The 23,043-nt window shown below is 41.8% G+C and overlaps 1 protein-coding gene across 5 annotated transcripts in view; it reads left to right on the top strand.

The window, feature by feature from the left end:
• The first annotated feature begins 3,096 nt into the window (after nucleotides 1-3,096).
• LOC118398096 (myocyte-specific enhancer factor 2D homolog) overlaps nucleotides 3,097-23,043 on the top strand; it is a 32,430-nt gene continuing 12,483 nt past the window's right edge. For 3 of the 5 annotated variants that reach the window (XM_035793119.2, XM_035793118.2, XM_035793116.2), the window contains exons 1-3: nucleotides 3,097-3,281; nucleotides 18,884-19,229; nucleotides 22,768-22,971. In XM_035793119.2, the coding sequence (XP_035649012.1) occupies nucleotides 19,176-19,229; nucleotides 22,768-22,971 (258 nt within the window). In that variant the 5' untranslated portion in view covers nucleotides 3,097-3,281; nucleotides 18,884-19,175. The remainder of the gene's footprint in view (nucleotides 3,282-18,883; nucleotides 19,230-22,767; nucleotides 22,972-23,043) is intronic. The other 2 variants (XM_035793120.2, XM_035793117.2) reach the window with 1 other exon arrangement.

Below are 23,043 nucleotides of genomic sequence, written 5' to 3'. Positions count from 1 at the left end.
TCAAAGTATGCAGTGTCCGTCTCACAACAGAGTCTTCCACTGCAAGGGGGTGCTGCGTTTCCATTCTGTTATGGACGTCCCCATTGAAATGCATGACATCCGGTGCAACACAACGGAGTGATTATGGTAATGTGAATGAATAAACAACGTGAACGAGATTGATGCTTAAAGGGCAATTCCGCAAATTTTCAACCCCATATTCACCCTCTCCAGCACCAAACCAGTGTCTACCAGAGGAGGCTGGTGGGAGGGGTATAGGAGGACGGGCTCATTGTAATGGCTGGAACAGCGTCAATGTGGTTTCCATATGTTTCACACCATTCCATATATTCCATTCCAGCCATCACAATGAGCCCATCCTCCTATAGCTATTCCCACCAGCCACCACTGATGTCTACATATGTGAAAACAGAGTGTTTCTATGATCTGTGGTTAAAAATATAAGAAAGCTTGTGTGGCATCACACCTGCAACACGTTTCTAGCCCAAGGGAGGGTATTTTCTTGCTCCACACGTCACTGTGAAGCTCATATTGTTTGAAAATCACTGTTTTTAAAATGTTTTAACTTTTGATGTCGTCGGCTATAACTTTTTTACCGTAATTTAAAAAAATTATACTGAACTTAGAAATGTGACGTTTTCAGATATGTTGACACTGGAGATATTGAAAATTAGGATGAAAAGTGGTGGTGTTGGCCTTTAAGGTTACTACAAACGTCACTCCGTTGATCTATGTGCATGTGTGTGTGAAGTGGGATTTTTGCAGCAGGGAACACCTTTTGGTAATACGATACGCTCACTGAGGGGGGCAATAGCAAAGTTTTTCATTTAATTTCGCCTTCTCTTGCTAGTATTAGCTAGCTGGCAGCCTAATTTGGATGCTGGCTTTAACCTGGCTAAAAACATAGCAAACTGTCTAGCCTTTTTGGCTTCCCACATCTCCATGTGAAATAATCATTCCTATATCAGCTAAAAATATAATACCATCATGTTTTGGTCAAGGAGGAAAAAAATCACATAGCTAGTTGGCTACAGAAGGTTCTACCATTTCACAATAACCTGGAATCACCAGTTATTACTTTTAAACAAAATACCTTTTTTGGTATATTCTTGTTTGGTTTACTGTTTGAAAAGTCACAGATAATAAATATTTGGTTGTTTATCAATGCTAAATAGGTGACTTTGATGAATAGCCAATAGATTAGATCAGGGAACCAAGCAACAACGTTACCTGTATTGCGCGTCTCAATTTTCAGGTTGTACAAAAGTATGTCGAATATTACAAGGAGCCGCCCCTTTTGTGACGGAAAACAACATTGCAACACTGTGCTCGGTACGGTCAGTCTCCATAGTGTGTGAATTGAACTTTTAAAGGAACAGAGTGTAGTAGATGAAAGTCCATGAGTTAATTCGGGGGTGGTGCATCTGCGACAGCTGAAAGTCGGACACAAATGTGTTTTTTTTTCAACAGCAAGGCTCAAATCAACATGGCAGAGTTGCCATGTTTGTAAAACGTTTTCTTTATAATGCCGAAATAAACATCTCCTACACTCATATCATACACTCACAATCCCTGAAATCATGTGTGTACATTGGAGCCTACAATCAATTGACAGTGAGAGAGCCACAAATATCACACTTATTTGTAGGCTATATGTATATCCACGGTACACATACATCCAGGCAAATTAGTTCCTGTTTCAGTCATGTCTTTGGCCAGTTTGCATGGGTCAAACAAAAACACCCTAATGCAGACTTTATACAACCGGTGGGTCTAATCCTGATTGCTGATTGGTTAAAAGCACATTCCAGCCTGTGTCTTTTCCACAAATTACCACCAGCGAAATCTATGATGTTAAAATGCCTATTTACTTACTGCAGCTATCACCTACATTGTGAGATGCTCGAGAAGCCAGTGTTTGGAGGATATATTGGCATGGGTGTTGTTAGGCCTAAAACACGTTTGAGACTGAGAAATACTGCAGGATTAAGGTTGTGAAGAGCAACTGCAGAAATGTTGGGAGATTCCCAATTGCATACTCCTCATGACCTCGCTCCTCTCCTCCTTCTTAAAACCCATTGGAGGAGAAGGTCAGAGGGGCGGGACCTCTGGCTTTCTCATCCAATGGGTTTTAAGGAGGCAAAGAGAGAGGACGCAAGGATTATGCAACTGAGAATCTTCATGACCTTTGATCACATGGTTGTTGTAATGTTCATTCAGTTGACATGTACTCACAAGTCAGACAATTTTTATCCCCAGAATGCAACACATTTTGAAAGGTGGTGATGACTTGACAAAAGTGACCCGCTTGAACACACCCATACTGTAGGTCCTGAGTTCAATAAGGGGGAAGGTAGGCTACTCACTAAGCAATCAACCATTGTCCTTTACACAAGGTCTTTGGAAATTATGTTCTGTGCAATAACAATCGATTTAGGAGGTGAAAGCAATTGGTTAATCAAGATAATTAGAACACACTACCTGCTGCCTAAATAATAGGCCTACACATGCCTATACTGTTGAAGTGGCACCCTCTTCTGATCATCGAGGAGACTTCATAGAGCTTTTTGTTTCTTACAGTGTCCACACATCCACTTTCTTTTGCTGTCAACTCAAAGACTAGGGGAGGATCTCAATGGCATCATCCTTGAGTCCTCTCTCCTGCCTCCTTTTCAAAATTCATTGGAGGAGAAGATTAGAGGGGAGGGACCTCTGTCTTTCTCATCCAATGGGTTTTGAGAAGGAGAGAGGACATGTTGAGTATACAATTGAGATTCTCCCAACATTCTGTATGTATACACATGTCCTAACTGTAAACCACATATTTGTAAAACAGCTAACGGGTCTTCTACATGAACCCGAGGAGGTAGGCCATTCGACTATACACACAGTGACATTTTACCCACATGCAAAATCATGCAAAAGGTAAATACCGAAGCGGAGGGATACAAAAACCCTTGTAGAACATGGCCGTCATCCCGTCTCCTTCATGCTCTTCCTATTTACAGTAATTTATACTGTGATTGGCTTTGATGCTGGAGTGTCAGCTTTCTATTGGCTTCTTACAAGTCACTCATAAACGGTGTCAATGACGTACGTTGTGCACTAGGTACATTGTATCGTTTGGCTGAACGGAATAGTTACATTTTACGGAGAAGGGGAGAGTGGATTTATTTAAATTGAGACTTCGATCATGATTATAGCGCATCGTATTTTCATTATACCTATATTTTAAACCAATCCTCTAGCTTTTCACACGATTGTGGATGTAATATTTCAGGGTAAGTGGAATTATACATTTGCTTCCTGCGTTTTCGTTTTTTCCCCTCGTAAGAACAAGAGTGCTTGTATTGTTTTAATCAAACCGTTCTAGACAAGAGGGTAGCCTAATAGGCTGATTTGTATTGACAACATTATTCACCCCGAAATTGTTTTAAAAAATGTATTAATATAATTGGTGACCTCAGTAATCGCAGTCATGGCACTTGGTTGGGTTGTATTTTTTCGTAAGAGTTGAGGCTGGCAAGCAAGGTAGACTAATGGCTGTCGGTTGGCTTCGCCAGAGATTGTGAAATGGCCTAAAAGAGCACCTTCGCTAGACGACATATGAACCCTCCATTATGGTGTAAACCGTGAAAGCTCTCGGTTTATAACGGTGGAGGTGCGCGCATGTTGACAACCGGGCCTCTACAAAAACAATAGAGCTAGCGCGAGCTGTCACAGCGGATTTGTTGTCTGACTGTCAGTCTCTTGCCACGTTCAAAATAACTTGGAACTCGGGTTCTCCGACTTCAGTGCTTTTATGAAAACGGGGAAAAACGAGCTCCGACTGGGAAAATCGTTTTGAACGGTGCTCCAACTTGGAATTGCAAGTTGACAACTCTGGCATCTTTCTAGAACATTAACTTTCCGACCTGAAGATCACTGACGTCATGATTTGACCTCGCCCCCCGGTGTTCCCAGTTGGCTTCAAAGTGCCATCAGAATGTCTGTCTGTCTTTGACCTGTCTGTCAGTCTGTGCCTACAGTAGTCTGGCTTGCTATTACCATTTTTTTTTTAGACAATTACTTTTAATTGAAAATAATAGGCTACACTTCAGGCTGCACACAGTAGACGATATATATCCCCTGGATTTTCATCTTCAATGTAGCTGTTAGTGACGAAATACTCAGGTAGGCTAGCTATCAAAGGCAAAAACAGATGTCAGAGCACGCTGATAAAACGTTCAAACCTTTTTTTTTTTATATATATTTGCGTTTTATAATCACTATACTTCAAATCTCTCTCTGCATTTTAAAATCATTATACCTCTCAAATCTCTCTCTCTCATGTAATTATTGCACCTTGATGTACTGGCTTTGCATGTGATTATTAAAACACACAACTAATCTGTGATGCTACATATTTAGATTGGTATACCTTTAATAAATCCTATTACATTTTGAATGGGAAACCTATTGTATGAAGCTTCTTATGGTCTCTCAAAGTATTTTGAAGGCCTTGACCACTGTTCAGATATAACAGATGTTTTCTCATGTGGACCATTTGCTCAGATCTCTGTAGCCAAGTGAGCAGTGCCATAGAACAGAGGGTATGGATTCCCTAGCTGTTAGTCCACCTAAATACTGTACTTATCCTTTAGCTTATGCATAACCTCTTGATGCATCAGCAGACATTAATATTAGATTCCGGGCCTTGAATTAGATTCGTAGTGGAACGTTAATCATTTTAATGTCATGTGACCTGGAAATTGGCAGCTATGTTGTGTGGAGGGTCCCAAGGGATCCGGTTCTTAGTCTGATTCTAATGCTGCTGCTCGGGTAGAAGTAGGCCAGACACAGCCTTGTGCTTTGGGGCCAGTCTGAAGGACACAATCATGTAGACTCCGATAGTCATTTTATCAATGTTTGAAAATGTACTTGTATAACCCAAGTGATAGTAAGCCTTACTTACAGTATGGCACAGTTTGTTACACAAAACATCACCCAGACTTATATATAACAATGGAGTACACATTCAAGCTGTTATCAGAAACCAATGAACTTCCAACCTTCTGAAAACATCGTCACAAGCCATTCTAAGAGACAATTTATGCTTGATCAAAAAATATGCGGGAATAGGCGCGGGAAGGATGGTGTGATACAATTGTGGAACCTCCGTTGCAGTGGCCAATTGGCTCTCCTTGCTGCACGCCTCTCAAATTTTGTAACAATTCTGAGGGCTCCGTATAGCTCTGCATTGACATGATTGGTTGACGGTAGGTGAGGGTGGGAGGTCCTGTATAAACACAAACTTACTTACTTGACAATTTCCTTCACAACAGTTCTGCGCTGCTCAGCGATGCACAAGAAGTATGAATGCCCTGGCACCCCTACTGTACTTCTCTAACCCCAGTATTTACGGTATTACCGGCTTAGTACACAAAGGGGTGCCAAATAACCCGCAAAAAAAGCCTATTGGGTGTACCAGAATGCCCCCCAAAGAATTGCACAAGTAATAGAGAATTTCCATGTCGTTTGCTAGCTAAATATGCTAACGAGCCCAAAGGAAAATAAACAAATTGCAAATACGGGCAATCCAGCTCATGAAGTTAAACAGGTAGGTAGAACTATCGAATGTAATTTTTGGTGAGTTTGGACATTTACAAGCAAATGTGAATGAGAGACATTGTGCAAATGAACAAAACACGACAAAAAGCTAACACAATATGATGCGTTGTCATCTTATTAATTCAGCCACTTAGCAAATTAAGTTAGGGGTCTTCTTAACTAGGCTTGGGTGGTATCCAGACTGGCATACCGAGGTATTCAGTAATACTATCACTGCACACAAGGGGCGCAGTTTTCAAACCCAACTGACCCTGCTTAGCTGTCGAGATCAGACGAGACTGCAGAGCATTTAGCACATTTTATACAATTAACTTAGGAGTTCTAAGATATCTATCTGGCAAACATTTAGTTGTGAATTCCATACTGTAATTAGATCACCTGGCGCATGCTTCAAACAGTGGGTGACTCACAAGGCTCCGGTCTCTCGTCGTTGTGTGCTTGTAAACGAACACTGCGTGACTGGGGACTACTGGTAAGCTTGATAATGAAAAATTGTGACCGGGTGAAATGAAGAACGCAGTGTTCTTTATCTCCTAACGTATTGCACAAGTTGACTGCAGGTATTTACTTGTACATTTTTTCTTTTTGTAGTTACTTTTGAAAAAAATCTACAAAAAAATAGTTAAACGGTATTGAGAATCCATCCCATTGCTTTTTCCAAATACCCCAGTATATGGTATATACAGTTCATTCGGAAAGTATTCAGAACCCTGGACTTTTTCCACATTTTATTACGTTACAGGATTATTCTAAAATTAATAAATTGTTCCCCCCCCCTTAATCTACACACAATACACCATAATGACAAAGCAAAAATAGTTTTTTGTTGTTGAAATTTTTGCAAATTTTGTAAAAACAAATCACATTTACATAATTATTCAGACCTTTTCCTCAGCTCTATGTTTAAGCACCTTTGGCAGCAATTACAGCCTTGAGTCTTCTTGGGTATGACACTACAACCTTGTCACATCTGTATTTGGTTAGTTTCTTGCATTCTTCTATGTAGATCCTCAAGCTCTGCCAGGTTGGATGGGAAACGTTGCTGTACAGTTATTTAAGTTTTCCAGAGATGTTCGATCAGGTTTAAGTCTGAGTTCTAGCTGGGCCACTCGAGGACATTGAGACTTGTCACGAAGCCTCTCCTGCTTTGGTTGTGTGCTTAGGGTCATTGTCCTGTTGGAAGGTGAACCTTCACCCTAGTCTGAGGTCCTGAGCGCTCTGGAGCAGGTTTTCATCAAGGATCTCTCTGTTCTTTTCTCCATTCATCCTTCCCTCGATCCTGACTAGTCTCCTAGTCCCTGACACTGAAAAACATCGCCACAGCATGATGCTGTGACCACCATGCTTCATTGTAGGGAAGGTGCCAGGTTTCTTCCAGACTTGGCATTCAGGCCAAAGAGTTCAATCTTAGTTTCATCAGACCAGAGAATATTTTTTACTCATGGTCTGAGAGTCCTTTAGGTTTCTTTTGGCTAACTCCATGCTGGCTGTTGTGCCATTTACTGAGGAGTGGCTTCCATCTGGCCACTCTACCATAAAGGCCTGATCGGTGGAGTGCTGCAGAGATGGTTGTCCTTCTGGAAGGTTCTCCCATCTCCACAGAGGAACTCTGAAGCTCTGTCAGTGACCATCGGGTTCTTGGTCACCTCCCTGACCAAGGCCCTTCTCCCCTGATTGCTTAGTTTGGATGGGTGGCCAGCTTTAGGAAGAGTCTTGTTGGTTTCAAATGTCTTTATTTTAAGAATGATGGAGACCACTGTATTTCTGGAGACCTTCAATGCTGCAGAAACGTTTTCGTACCCTTCCCCAGATATGTGCCTCGACACAATCCTGTCTTGGCGCTCTACGGACAATTATTTTGACCTCATGGCTTGGTTTTTGCTCCGACTTCCACTGTCAACTGTGGGACCTTTATATAGACAGGTGTGTGCCTCTCCAAATCATGTCCAATCAATTGAATTTACCACAGGTGGACTCCAATCAAGTTGTAGAACCATATCAAGGATGATCAATGGAAACAGGATGCACCTGAGCTCAATTTTGAGTATCGTAGCAAAGGGTCTGAATACTTATGTAAATAAGTTATTTCTGTTTTTATTTTTAATACATTTACAAAAATGTATAATTTGTTTTTACTTGGTCATTATAGGGTTGTGTGTGTGTGTGTGTGTGTGTGTGTGTGTGTGTGTGTAGACTGAATTTGTATATTTAATGCCTTTTGTAGAATAAGACTAACAATGTAGAATAAGTCAAGGGGTCTGAATACCTCCTGAATGCAATGTATGGTATATCTCCCATGCCCAGTGTTAATGCATTATGCAAAATTTTTCACGCAGGAAAAAAATATTCTTGCTGTTTTTTTGTAAACGCAGATGTAAAATGCTTCTTATTAACATTTCTGCTTGGCATAAGATTAAGTGTGTGCTTCAGTTGCTCCTCTAAACTCTGAGAATTCACGAACGGGTGTTCAGCAGACACTACTCTTGACGGATGGGTATCTATTGGTAAAAATTCAAGATTAACTTAAAGCAAAACATTAGGAAATGTAGCTGGCTACATTCTTTCTATGATGGGCCTGAACATTAGACATTTGTTGGCCATGCATCGTTTTTGCAAAAAATACCTTTCTTTTTCATTGTAAGCTCCCTTGTGTGGCTGCCAGCCAAATAGCGTTGGACTTCTGTCATCTGATGAAAACAAGCTATTTTCTGCCAAATGTGTTGTACTAATGTATTTTCTGTGTAGGAAAAATTAGAGTTGCACGTCCCTTATCACTCTATTGAAGCAAAAAATCACTGACTTTCAATATAAAACGCAACCCCTGTCAATGTACAGCTGAAATCACCTTCCGGTTTCTCCTGTTGTGACATTTACAAATGCATTGAACAAGTTGACTGGGATTTATGGTTACTTAAAAAGTAGCTGCAAATATTAAAATGTATAGAAAAACATGAAAAGTAGTAGTTATGGTATTGTAAAACCATCCCGTGGCTATTTCCAAATACCCTGATGTAAGGTATACCGCCCAAGCCGATTAGAGAACATGCTGTCACAGACAGCCATTTCACTAGTCAATTATACTTAACAAAAATATAAACGCAACATGTACAGTGTTGGTCCCATGTTTCATGAGCTGAAAAAAGAAGAAGCTTATTTCTCTGAAATTGGTTTATATCCCTGTTAGTGAGCATTTCTCCTTTGCCAAGATAATCAATCCACTTGACAGATGTGGCATATCAAGAAGCTGATTAATGACCATGCTGTTTACAAAGGTGCACCTTGTACTGGGGATAATTAAAGGCAACTCTAAAATGTGCAGTTTTGTCACAGCACAATGCCACTGATGTCTCAGGTTTTGAGGGAGTGTGCATGCTGACTGCAGGAATGTCTACCATAGCTTTTGCCAGAGAATTTAATGTTCATTTCTCTACCATAAGCCGCCTCCAACGTCGTTTTAGAGAAATTGGCAGTACGTTCAACCGGCCTCACAACTGCAGACCACGTGTAACCATGCCAGCCCATGACCTCCAAATATGGCTTCTTCACCTGCAGGATCGTCTGAGATGAGCCACCTGGACAACTGAGGAAACTGTGGGTTTGCACAATCGAAGAATTTCTGCACAAATGGTCAGAAACCATCTCAGGGAAAGCTCATCTGCGTGCTCGTCGTCCTCAACAGGGTCTTGACCTGACTGCAGTTTGGTGTTGTAACTGACTTCAGTGGTCAAAGGCTCACCACTGGCATGCTGGAGAAGTGTGCTCTTCATGGATGAATCCCAGTTTCAACTGTACTGGGCAGATGGCAGGCAGTGCGTATGGTGTTGTGTTGGCGAGCAGTTTGCTGATGTCAACGTTGTGAAGAGTGCCCCATGGTGGGGTTATGGTATGGGCAACCATAAGCTATGGACAACTAACACGCATGCATTTTATCAATGGCAATTTGAATGTACCAAGATATCGTGACGAGATCCTGAGGCCCATTATTGTGCCATTTATTCACCGCATGTTTCAGCATGATAATGCACGGCCCGATGTCGCAAGGATCTGTAGACAATTCCTGGAACCTGAAAATGTTCCAGTTCATTCATGGCCTGCATACTCTCCAGACATGTTACCCATTGAGCATGTTTAGGATGCTCTGGATCAACGAGTATGACGCCGTGTTCCAGTTTCCGCTAATATCCAGCAACTTCGCACAGACATTGAAGAGGAGTGGGACAACATGCCACAATCAACAGCCTGATCAACTCTATGCAAAGGAGATGTCACGCTGCATGAGGCAAATGGTGGTCACACCAGATACTGACAGGTTTTCTGATCCACGCCCTTACCTTAAAAAAAAAAAAGTATCTGTGACCAAAAAATGTATATCTTTATTCCCAGGCATGTGAAATCCATAGATGAGAGCTGAATGAATTAATTTCAATCGCCTGATTTACCTTATATAAACTACTCTGCAACAATTTAAAAAATGTTGCATTTATATTTTTGTTCATTGTGTTTTTACGCCTGTTAAACACCTCCCCACCAACCTATATCAATTAACTTTTTTTGGGCAAATTTATTTTAAACATGTTGGTCAAAATGTTGATTTCCTCTGGAAACATTTGTATTTCTGTTCACCACATATACAACAGGAGCAGGAACAGTAGCTCCCACAAGTTCCACTACTGATTTGAGATAAAGGCTGGCTGGCCTGGCTTGTTTGCATTTTTAAAGTTGGCCACAGTAGTAAAACAGTTCCTCTTCTTTAATTTGTCTGGTTGAACTGGAGGTACAGAGGCTTTGAGGATATTCGTCTTTATGCATCAGGAAGAAGATGAGTATTTTGGGGAAAGCTGCTGGGAACAACGGATGCTACACCTCTCAACTTGGTTGGTTCTTGTATCGTTAAGAAGGTAGATTCTACACATGTTGCCATTTTGTTTAAAGCACTTCCTGTGATTCTACATATTCTACCATGGAGCTAAGAGGACATTTTGCAGTATAAAATATTTTTCTGCATTTCTATGCATTTTGCCATGGCTGATCGTGTTCTGTTTGAACAAAAGAACACTGTTAAATACATTAAACATTTTCCATGACTGTAGCTTTTATTTGGGTGATTTACTAGTTTGTTATATATATATTTTTATATATAGGGTCATTAACTTTTCTACTTACTTTATATCTGGTTTAGTCGTTTACACAAGGTTTTTCCATCCCGAAAAGTTATAAAATGTGCACTGTTTGGACCCGCCCATGGATTTCAATGTTAGACAAATCCCTGTGTAACAATGTTCACCATGCACTCTTCTGGTCACTCGTTGACACACCAGGAACTCACACCTGTCACGGTTTGCCATCTTCAGCTTGTGTTAGACCTGACTGCTCTTAGTAGCAGTAAACCTGGCTGCAACGTGTCAGTTTGACAGGACCTGTGAACGCTCTTTCCTCAGCAAGAGTTTGCCATGTAAAGCCAATGTGACCGGACTCAAATGGTGATTCATTGTAAAGAGACTCCATGTGGGATTTCTGCCGCATGAGGAGATCACCTCCATCAATAGAAAAGGTCAAAGGAGCGGGAGCTGACCAGGAAAATGCCCGAGATTTCAAGAGGGCCACCATGAAATGAATATGAGGAGAGGTTACAGAGGAAAAACCAACAGGCCTAGGTGGGATAAGTCTGAGTGATCAAGAAGGGGTTAACTGCATCTAAGAATAGTAACCATCAGTCCTCTGCAGCTCTCTGCAGCTCTCTGCATGGAACCCAGCGAATTCTTTGCAAACCACTGAACCGAGACTCAAGAAAAAATGACAGAACTGAGATTTACTCAACCTATCCTCCGTTGTGAAACATTGAGGAATCCCTCCTCCATCAGCTGGAGTCAGATAACCGATGAGTATTATAAGCCCCACCCCCGCCTTCCTCCTTTTCAAGGCATGATGGCCCTGGCCTTCAGTCTAGGACTTTGCCCACATTTCATTGACCAATGTGTAATCTGCTAAAAGGTCACTGCCACTAATTACTGTACACCACTCCAGAACCGACAGATGCCTAGCCTGGCTTGATTGCACACTCTCTCTTTAATCAGAGGACATTTTCACAGGGTGCGAAAGCACCCAGTTGACGTTTCAAGGAGACATCCAGGCAGGTCGATTGAACCAAGGTGACGGAAGGTCTGCCCTCGACAGATAATGAGGCGGTCTCTGTAAGGTCTCAGCAACTCGGAGCAGTCTATTTCAGACCAGCCTGCCTGAGCCTGTCCAAAGTGTCTGAGTCTGGGCTTTAGTTGAAAGCTACGTCTCTCCTTTAGCTCTTTGGGGTTCCTATAATGTCACTGACAGAGTGAGCTGGTTCTGCTCTGGCTCGGTGTGAGTCAAGCGACAGCCTCATTATCTTGGCATCTAATCAGTCCTCCAGCCAGCTCCTAATTGAGCCATCAGCGCCTTCGGGGGGAGGAAGAGGGAGGATGGACATGTCAATTACAGTAATGAGAGGGGGTAGCCATGCCGCGTGCCGCACGGGGAGAACAGGGCTGGCCACAATCCTTATTGTAGCTCATTCTATGGCTAATCAAATGTGTCAGCAAAGTCAAGAAATTGTTAGGTTGCCGTTCACTGCGGGAGAGTCTGGGTGCTGCGGGAGAGTCTGGGTGCTGACGGTGCTGCAAAAAGTGGTTGGGGGAAGAAGAAAAAAAATATTCACAATTTACACTGGAACTAACTAGTTCTGTATTAGTGGACCAAATTTTTTTTGTGTTTTTTTTGTGTTTTTTAAAGCAGTCCTATAGCTAGGGTTGAAAAGTTTCCTGTACATTTCTGGGAATTTTCCATGGGAAGTTAAGCCTGGGAATTTTGGGAAATTATAAGCTCTATATGCTTACATCAGAAAAGTTAGCTTATAACGGTGAACCTTTTTGGTGGAATACACAAGGCAATTCTAGGTCTTGTGGCATATTTTGGTTAAACTATCCCCAACCCTCTGCATGCACAGTGCATTCTTCCATCACATGTACAGCTGATTCTCAAGATCTTGCACAGTAATGAGATCCTTTTGAGCCGACACTACTACACTGTCTGAGCCAAGGACTACATACTTTCTGGTAAGTTTTGATGACAATACTGGGTGGGGTGAATATATTTCATACGACAACTTTTTGTTAACTAGTAATTAGTAGCCTACAGCAAAGTGTGGTAAAATAATTTCTAACTTGTAAACATTTCTGCTAGTTAGTTTTTGCAACCATGTGGGTTTTTAGCTTGCTTGATCCTAAGTGAGGAGTGTTATTTCACCTGTCTGCATACATGTTTCATTTTAAAACATGTATCTTACTAAGGAGTTGTCTAATCTAACTGCTTAACTATTTATCTGTACATGGAATTGTATTCGGTTTTTATTGAACCATTTTGTCCCCCTGATCTTTACAGGAAAATGCCATGGGCAAAATCTTGTGTGGAGACATGTCACTGCAGCTAATGTAGAAGGAAAAGCTGTGTACTTTTGGAAATACTGTGCCAAATCATATGTGAAGAATGCAACAAAGATGCAGAATAATCTGGCCAAGTGCATAAAGTTCCCTCAGCGCTCACAACAAGCAACCCCTGACAAAAGTCCCTCAACTTCTATTCGAGGTCAGATGTTTTTTGACTCAATGGAGGAAGGTAGTCAAAGAAATGCTGATTAATGTCTTGCGCGAGCTGTGTATGCAACTGGTTCACCTCTGATGCTCACATGCAATGTGTATTGGAAGAGATTTCTGAATGTTCTTCGTCCAGAATACACCCCACCATCCAGATATGCTTTATCTACTAATTTGCTAGATACAGAGTTCAACTGAAGGTCAAGCAAATTATCGAGAAAGCAGACTGTATTGCAATCATCTCTGATGGGTGGTCGAATGTTCGTGGGCAAGGAATAATTAACTACATCATCTCCACCCCTCAACCAGTATTCTACAAGAGCACACACCGGTCTCTACATTGCAGATGAGCTGAAGGCAGTCATCAATGACCTTGGACCACAGACTGTATTTTGCACTGGTGACAGACAATGCTGCGAACATGAAGGCTGCTTGGGCTAAAGTGGAGGAGTCCTACCCTCACATCACACCCATTGGCTGTGCTGCTCATGCATTGAATCTGCTCCTGAAGGATGTCGTGGCACTGAAAACAATGGATACACTCTACAAGAGCCAAGGAAATGTTTAGGTATGTGAAGGGTCATCAAGTTATAGCTGCAATCTACCTCACCAAGCAAAGCGAGAAGAAATAGAGCACCACATTGAAGCTGTCCAGCAACACCCGTTGGGGTAGTGTTGTCATCATGTATGACAGTCTCCTGGAAGGGAAGGAGTCTCTCCAAGAAATGGCCATATCAGTCTGCCGATATGGACAGCCCCATCAAGAGGATCCTCCTGGATGATGTATTTTGGGAGAGAGTGGTAAGCAGCCTGAAACTCCTGAAACCTATAGCAATAGCCATTGCACAGATTGAGGGAGACAATGTCATTCTGTCTGATGTTCACTATGCTTGCAGATGTAAGAGAAGAAATCTATACTGCCCTGCCCATTTCACTGTTGCTCCAAGCAGAGGAAACTGCAGTTCTGAAATACAACAAAAAGCTTGAAGACAGCTGCCTAAAGCCCATACACGCCTCAGAGTACATGTTCTACCCTGGTATGCTTGCAAGCGCATCCTGTCTGGTGCAGAGATCAACAAGGCCTATGGTGTCATCACTACCGTGTCTCGCCACCTTGGCTTGGATGAAGGCAAGGTTGTTCGCAGTCTGGCGAAGTACACTTCCAAGCAAGGGCTTTGGGATGGAGATGCAATATGGCAGCCGTGCCAACATATCTCATCAGCCACCTGGTGGAAGGGACTTTGTGGATCAGAGTCTCTTTCCCCTGTTGCCTCCATCATCCTCCAAATCCCACCAACATCAGCCGCCTCAGAGCGCAACTGGTCCTTGTTTGGGAACACACACACCAAAGTACGCAACAGGCTGACCAATACAAGGGTTGAAAAATTGATGGCCATCCGGGCAAATTAGAGACTTTTTGAACCTGACAACGAGCCATCCTCAAGGTTGGAAAGTGACAGTAAAGATGATGCTTCAGAGTCTGATGTTCAAGAGGTGGACATTGAGGAGGTGAAGGGAGAAGACATGGAAGCCTGAGGGAAGACAACTAAAGCTTTAGTCTAGAAACTATAATTTTACAGATGTATGTTGATAAAGTTTTGGGGAGATGCGATGGATAATTCAATATTTTCTTTTGCTGGTCAGTGAAATCATCCAATGTGAAGAGTGAACTCATTTAATGTTACATTTGTAAATATATATATATATATATATATATATAATATATATTAGGAAGATTTGAATCATTTGCAATTATGTCTACTTATGATAAGGTAAAAGGTTTATAGTTCTGTCTCCATAAGAAATGGTAAATGTATCAAATGCAAAAAAAAAACATCTATATTTTAAATGGTATTAATTTGCATTTATTCCCTAATTCCCATGGAATGTTTCCCCCTCTGAATAGTCCCCAAATGTGCAACCCTACCTATAGCGCAGGCATATAATTTATTTTCTCTCAACCAGCTACAATTTGGCACGGTCTTGATTTTGGACAATTGGATAGAGAATTTTTCCGTGTGAGGGAATTTGGGTTCCAAACTTTTGTAGATAACTCTTTAAAATAAAAAAATATTATTTGGATTTTCTCCTATAGTAGATTTGTGGTTTGGCACATCCACAATGTAATCACTGACCTCTCCAGCTGCTGTTTACAATTGTTCTTTAGAGAAAGGGGCCAAGTTCAGAGGCTAAATTCATTCATTTCTTTCCTGGAAGAAAATATTACAAATCTAGAATAGTGAGTGAAAAGACATTGGAATCAAGGACTGATCTCATTTTCAGGAGGGGGTAGAAAGCGAGTCGTAATGTCCTGGATTACCATGAATATGGTGATAGCTTATGTACCGGTACTATTTTCTTGACAAATATAGACAGTCACTTGCATGCAGTGTCATTGTGCCATAGGGTTCTATCCAGATTAAGCACTCTTGACGCATATATAATGTTGTTTGATAATGGAAATGATCACAGGGAATGAACCCTTGGGTGGTCTTGGAGTTCCTGTCATGGCCAGTGATGTCAGTCTACATAGGCAAAGCCCTGCTCTAACACGGTCTTAAATGGTACTTGTCATCATATAAACATACGATTTACGTTTGTTTTCAGTCGTGCTATTGTAATGGAGAGCTTTGGTGGCTTTGTCATTTCTGATATGCGGTTTGGGCGAATTAGGTCATGTTTAATTCGCCGTTAATTTGTTGTGTTTACAACTTAAGGCTGTGTGCCTGTATTGCTTACTCATGGAACTTTTGCATGAACTCTTGAAATGGCAATCATTTGCGAGCCGGATTGTGCGATTTCCAAGCTCAAATATTTTTAGGTATCAAGATTGTTCTGGCAATTCTAACATGGAAACTTCATTAGGAGGAAGAATGTTTGACATGCTTTTTACATTTGTATCACACATTTTTATTTATCATGATGAAAGTGGCCATTTTAGGCCCTTTTTAGACCTATACATTGTCCCTGTAAGACCCTGATCTAAGATCCAGACAACATCTTGGTGTCATTATACTCCTTTTTATAGTGTGCTCTGAAATATGGAGTACGTCTTGGTTCTGAAATAAACATGTTCACATTCATTTATTCAACATAAATATTCATAACTCAGAACTACCATTTTTGATTTAGTTAATTTTTAAGACGTTGTTTGGAACAAATACATTTTCAGAGTGGGCTCTCTGCTAATGTGGGGCTGGGAATTGCCAGGGACCTCACAATACGATATTATCACGATCATTTGGTGCCGAAATGCGATTTGATCTTCCAAACATATTTTGCTTACCGTATGTCTGCTACAGAGGGACAAGCGCGAGCAATGAGAAACCAAGTTTTGGAAATAAAAGTGCTGAAAATAAATGAGCTCTCTATTTTTAAAAGGAAGATGGCAAACACCGATTCAACCACAAAGCCAGAGAGGTTTTCCAATGCCTTGCAAAGAAGGGCACCTATTGGTAGATGGGTAAAACATTTAAAAAGCAGACATTGAATAACCTTTTTGAGCATGGTGAAGTTATTGAATTACTCTTTGGATGGTGTATCAATACAGGGACCACGAGGCCAGTGGTGACATTAAATCAGTGATAGGAAAAAACTGAGGATGCTTCAACTTTGAAGTTACTCCACAATACTAACCTAAATTACCTAGAAAATAAGAGAAATATTCCAAAACATGCATCCTGTTTGCAACAAGGCACAAAAGTAAAACTGCGACGAAATTAACTTGATGTCCTGAATAGCAAGCGTTATGTTTAGGGCAAACACGTCTGCGTACCACTCTTCATATATTCAAGCGGCAGGGTAATAATAATAATAATAATAATAATAATAATATATGCCATTTAGCAGACGCTTTTATCCAAAGCGACTTACAGTCATGCCTAGTGGTTAGAGCGTTGGACTAGTAACCAGAAGGTTGCAAGTTCAAATCCCCGAGCTGACAAGGTACAAATCTGTCGTTCTGCCCCACTGTTCCTAGGCCGTCATTGAAAATAAGAATTTGTTCTTAACTGACTTGCCTAGTTAAATAAAGGTAAAATAAAAAAAAGCATGGTGGTGGCTGCATCATGTTATGGGCATGCTTGTCATCGGCAAGGACTACTGAGTTATTTTTTTTTTCATTTTTAGGATAAAATAAGAAAACAAAACAGAGCTAAGCACAGGCAAAATCCTAGATGAAAACCTGGTTCAGTCTGAACAGAAAGTGTGCTAACAGCTGCTCCAGCATGTGAACTTGTGAATATGAAGGTGGGTGCCACAGACACGTATGTACTGAAGGACACAGGTGGGTTCTGACTGAGGCAGGGGTTACTATGGTCTGCACAAATTTACCTGGTTTCCTTTTTGTCATTTTGTTATAGTGCAATTTACCTCTACATTGATCCTGGTGACCACTTGTGTATGCAGGATGCAATATGAGGATATGATATAATTCATTTTTGTGGCCTCTTCATGAAAATGTATGCTGAACAGAAGTGAAACCCTGCTGAGTTAGACAGCATATTGTGTGGACTATGGTTAAAAAATAGGACCAATGGCTTTGTCAGGAAGTGGCTGATGTTCGAGGGTATGGCTAATTCCGGGCACGTGTAAATTCACTAGGCGTATAAAGGCGCTTCTGATATCTATTAGTCATTCAGTCCCATGTACAGTATCCAACTCTGAAATCACTGCAGAATGTTCTGGATCTGTGAATGTGTTCACTACCGCTGTGATATTGCTTAACGCCCCAAGGAACAAGGCTTGAGTTGACTCCAAAGAACGAAATTGCCCATGTTGCTTCTTATCTTGTCATCTAACTTCAGCCTATGAAACATCATGCTACACGCTAATATGCTACATGCTAGCCCTAGCCACATACTTCTCCTTTAACACGCTCACCTTGAAGTACAACCCCCCTCCCTCAACGTCAGGGGAGAAATGTGTCTTATGTGAACACCGGTATTTTTAGATGCCTGTTGTAATCCTTCCGTCTCTCCCTCTGATGTCCTTGTACATGGGAATTCCCCCTCCTGGGCAGCTAGCTCTTAGCACGACACCCTGTTGTTGTCATAGACTAGCCTCTATGAATAGGTGAGGGCTTTCGCTAATCGGTTGGAAGCGCCAGTGGCGGTTAGCATGCCTTTCCTCAGTGTGGGGTTGTGGGATCACATCTGACCAGGGAGGAATGACAATAGCAGGGTGACGTCGGAGCCTTTCTGTCATTGAGCTGCGGGGTGTGTGTGTGTGTGTGTTTACACTGTCTCATGGAGAAGCATAATAGCTGTTGGCTCGGTGTGAAGGGGTGTGTGTACTCAGACAGGTCAGACAGTGTTACCTGGGCTATTGTCCTTGAGCCACACGTTTTGAACAAAAACATGTTTTTCCCTCGCATAACTCTGTCCACAGTACTTACGGATATGTTCACAGTAAAGTTGCAGTGTTCAGAGCAAATCTTCTTTGCTGAATAAATCCAATTAATACATTAATAGCTTGGTTAGCTTTTTTCCCCTCACAGTGTAGCGTAGATGACAGATTCTGCTGCATTCTGGTCACATAGTCAACAACAGTCTTTTCTATGAAAACACAGTATAATGGCTGTGTGTATATGAGGAATGTAGACGTAACTCTCTCTCTCTCTCTCTCTCTCTCTCTCTCTCTCTCCCTTCAAGGAGTGACATCGTCCTCACCACAGCAACGGTCGAGAAACTGGTGACCTTTGACCTGAGCGAACAATGAACTGAGGGCAACTCTCAACCAGCTCTACCAACGGCAGACCCTCTGCCCTGTCACCCTAGACCTGGGCAGAGGAGTGTGTGTGTGCGCGCGACTGCACGTGGTGTTTATGAGTCTGCCCATACTCTAGAAAGAGCTAATAGGCTACAATCCCTCTCTCCTTGTCTGAGAGGAGGCACCTCTGACCCTTGACCCTGATTGACTGACCCCAACCAACCACCAGGAAGCATGGGGAGGAAAAAGATTCAGATCCAACGGATCACCGATGAGAGGAACAGACAGGTGAGACAGATGAGTGGCCGTGTCTTCATAGTCTGGACCAGGGTGTTATTCAAGGGCCTTGAATATAGTCAACTCCTTATAAGATGGGCGAGAAAGATGTGTGGCCTTGCCTTTTTTCAGTATTCAAAGAGACATCCTTCCTCCCAATCCAGTCATATCCAGGTGGGCCGATGTACAGTTGAAGTCGGAAGTTTACGTACACTTAGGTGCATACACTTAGTCATTAAATCTTGTTTTTCAACCACTCCACAAATTTCTTGTTAACAAACTAGAGTTTTGGCAAGTTGGTTAGGACAACTACTTTGTGCATGACACAAGTAATTTTTCCAACAATTGTTTAGACAGATTATTTCACTTATAATTCACTGTATCACAATTCCAGTGGGTCAGAAGTTTACATACACTAAGTTCACTGTGCCTTTTTAAACAGCTTGGAAAATTACAGAAAATGATTTCATGGCTTTAGAAGCTTCTGATAGGTTAATTGACATCATTTGAGTCAATTGGAGGTGTACCTCTGGATGTATTTCAAGGCCTACCTTCAAATTCAGTGCCTCTTTGCATGACATCATGGGAAAATCAAAAGAAATCAGCCAAGACCTCAGAAAAATTGTAGACCTCCACAAGTCTGGTTCATCCTTGGGAGCAATTTCCAAACACCTGAAGGTACCACGTTCATCTGTACAAACAATAGTACACAAACACCATGGGACCATGCAGCCGTCACACCACTCGGGAAGGAGACGCGTTCTGTCTCCTAGAGATTAATGTACTTTGGTGCGAGAAGTGCAACTCAATCCCAGAATGACATCAAAGGACCTTGTGAAGATGCTGGAGGAAACCGGTACAAAAATATCTATATCCACAGTAAAACGAGTCCTATATCGACATAACCTGAAAGGCCGCTCATCAAGGAAGAAGCCACTGCTCCAAAACCGCCATAAAAAAACAAGACTATGGTTTGCAACTGCATATGGGGACAAAGATCATACTTTTTGGAGAAATGTCCTCTGGTCTGATGAAACAAAAATGGAACTGTTTGGCCATAATGACCTTCATTATGTTGGGCGAAAAATGGGGGGGGCTTGCAAGTCGAAGAACACCATCCCAACTGTGAAGCACTGGGGTGGCAGGATCATGTTGTGGGGGTGCTTTGCTGCAAGAGGGACTGGTGCACATCACAAAATGGATAGCATCATTAGGGGGGGAATTTGTGGATATATTGAAGCAACATCAAGATATCAGTCAGGCAGTTCAAGCTTGGTTGCAAATTGGTCTCCCAAATGAACACTGACCCCAAGCATACTTCCAAAGTTGTGGCAAAATGGCTTAAGGACCACAAAGTCAAGGTATTGGCGTGGCCATCACAAAGCCCTGACCTCATTCCTATAGAAAATTTGTGGGCAGAACTGGAAAAAGCGTGTGCGAGCAAGGAGGCCTACAAACCTGACTCAGTTACACCAGGTCTGTCAGGAGGAATGGGCCAACATTCTTATTGTGGGAGGCTTGTTGAAGGCTACTCAAAGCGTTTGACACAATTGAAAGGCAATGCTACCAAATACTAATTAGGAGTATGTAATCTTCTGATCCACTGGGAATGTGATGAAAGAAATAAAAGCTGAAATAAATCATTCTCCTATTATTCTGACATTTCACATTATTAAAATAAAGTGGTGATCCTAAATGACCTAAGAGGGAATTTTTACTAGGAATAAATGTCAGGAATTGTGAAACTCAGTTTACATGTATTTGCCTAAGGTATATGTAAACTTCTGACTTCAACTGTATGTGTTAGACCTCCAAGGTCCATTTGACACCAAGGGCCAGATTCACTGAGTTTGTACTGGTGCAAACTATACACCTGTTGAAATAAATGTACCAAAAAAAAGGTCAAACATAACTGTAAGCTTTTCTTCCTTCTCTTCAGCTAATGGTTTACAGTTTGAGCTTTTTATCCTCCTAAAAATAACAGGTGCAAATGTATATCTTTCCCTGTATTAATGTACTAGTGTTAGTGTCACTGCCCCTTTAATGAACATGGTATCAGTGTTGTAGTGTAATGTTACTGTTTTCTGGGTTTCTACAGTATAGTGTGTGCAGAGTGTATCTTTTAGTTTGTTTGAGGGTGTGCGTTTGACTTGAATGGAGCTCTCACGCACCCGTGGCCCTTTCTGAGAGTGCATAGTGTTTCAGGCCGAGCAGGCACAGAGTTCAAACCGACATGGAGTCAATCAGATCACACACAGCCCTGCAGACAGCTGCTCCAGATAAATCAGAATGTCCACAGCAGCTGCAGACCAGTGGACACAGTCCTATCAGGGACAGAAGTTACTGATCTGTGCGCGTGTGTGTTTTCAAAGGGTGAATGTGTGTGTGGGGGTAGGTGTGTGTTGAGAAAGGTAAGTGTTTGCATACGTGTATGTTTGAAAGGGTAAAAGTGTGGGAGTGGGATTGTGACTGGGTGTGTCTGTGCTACGGTCTTGGGAAATCTGTTTCTGTCCGCTTCTTGTTCACTCACCACCCTATTTGTCTGATGTTGTGATTTTTGACTAGATTCATTTATTAGTCATGATTGGTTAAATATTAAAATAATCTTCCTGGTTGTACATTGCAAAATGCAGAAAATACCCACAATACACAGAGGGTACATATAAAAAATATTAGCATTGCACTTAAGGTACAATGCTATGGTCGGTTTACGATGTTGACTATTCGGTGACAATGTACCTCATTCACTATTCCTACTACAATAACAACTGTGATTGCCTCAGGTCATTCAGAAATGTACACACAACATACAGGATACATTGAAATCAAATCCATATTTGCTGACCAAAGGTTACGTATCACTACAGTAGCATTTCGTAATGGCATATTACAAAACCTTAACCCCAGTAGATGTTACACCCTTCCTTGTCCTCTATTGCTCTTCCGTGTCCGTAAAAGTGGGAAGATTCTCTATATCTACGGGTGGGGGGGGGGTAATTCTGAAGGAAGGATATTGAAGTCCCTTATCAGTTTTCTCATCAAAGCATCTCATTTGCATGTTCAGGGCTCGGAGCAACATGGGGAAGGAGAGTTGGGAAAGAGAGAAGGGTAAAGAGATGGAAGCTGAAGAGAATGGGGTTAGTTGCATGTGGGTCATGTTCATTAGGCACAAAACTGAAGAAAACACTGAAATGGAAGGAGACGGTTTTTTGTGGCACAATGTTTTGAAGCATTTTGCTAGTGTGCCCTAATGAAAATGTCACTGAAGAACCAGAGTGGCACTAATTCACTCCATTGCAGATAAAGGAAGCCCACTCTGCCGGTTCACTCAGATTTTTAACACTGTGTCGGCACTTGTTAATGACTTAAATTTACACTTTCTACAGACGACACAACTCAAACTCATTTTCACTTTCCTCAACCTCTGCGATCTCTTCTCACCTACCTCCATTATGTTATGTAAATCCCTTTGTGACAATGCTGATGGGGATAAAAAAGTGCTTGTATAAATAAATCGAATTGATTCATTCTCTATCCCCTCCCAATGCAGGTGACGTTCACCAAGAGAAAGTTTGGCCTGATGAAGAAAGCGTATGAGCTGAGTGTGCTGTGTGACTGTGAGATTGCCCTCATCATCTTCAACCACTCCAACAAGCTGTTCCAGTACGCCAGCACCGACATGGACAAGGTGCTGCTCAAGTACACCGAGTACAACGAACCCCACGAGAGCCGGACCAACGCCGACATCATTGAGGTAAAGCAAACAGAAAGGGCTATCAGCCTCTGACCGTACCACTTTAGCTTGAGACTGTCTGGAATGGCAAAT

The sequence above is a fragment of the Oncorhynchus keta genome, chromosome 19 (genome assembly GCF_023373465.1).
Source record: "Oncorhynchus keta strain PuntledgeMale-10-30-2019 chromosome 19, Oket_V2, whole genome shotgun sequence".
In the NCBI taxonomy this organism is placed as follows: domain Eukaryota; kingdom Metazoa; phylum Chordata; class Actinopteri; order Salmoniformes; family Salmonidae; genus Oncorhynchus; species Oncorhynchus keta.
Note: the sequence above shows the minus strand (reverse complement) of the source record. Positions and strands in the feature narration are given on the sequence as shown.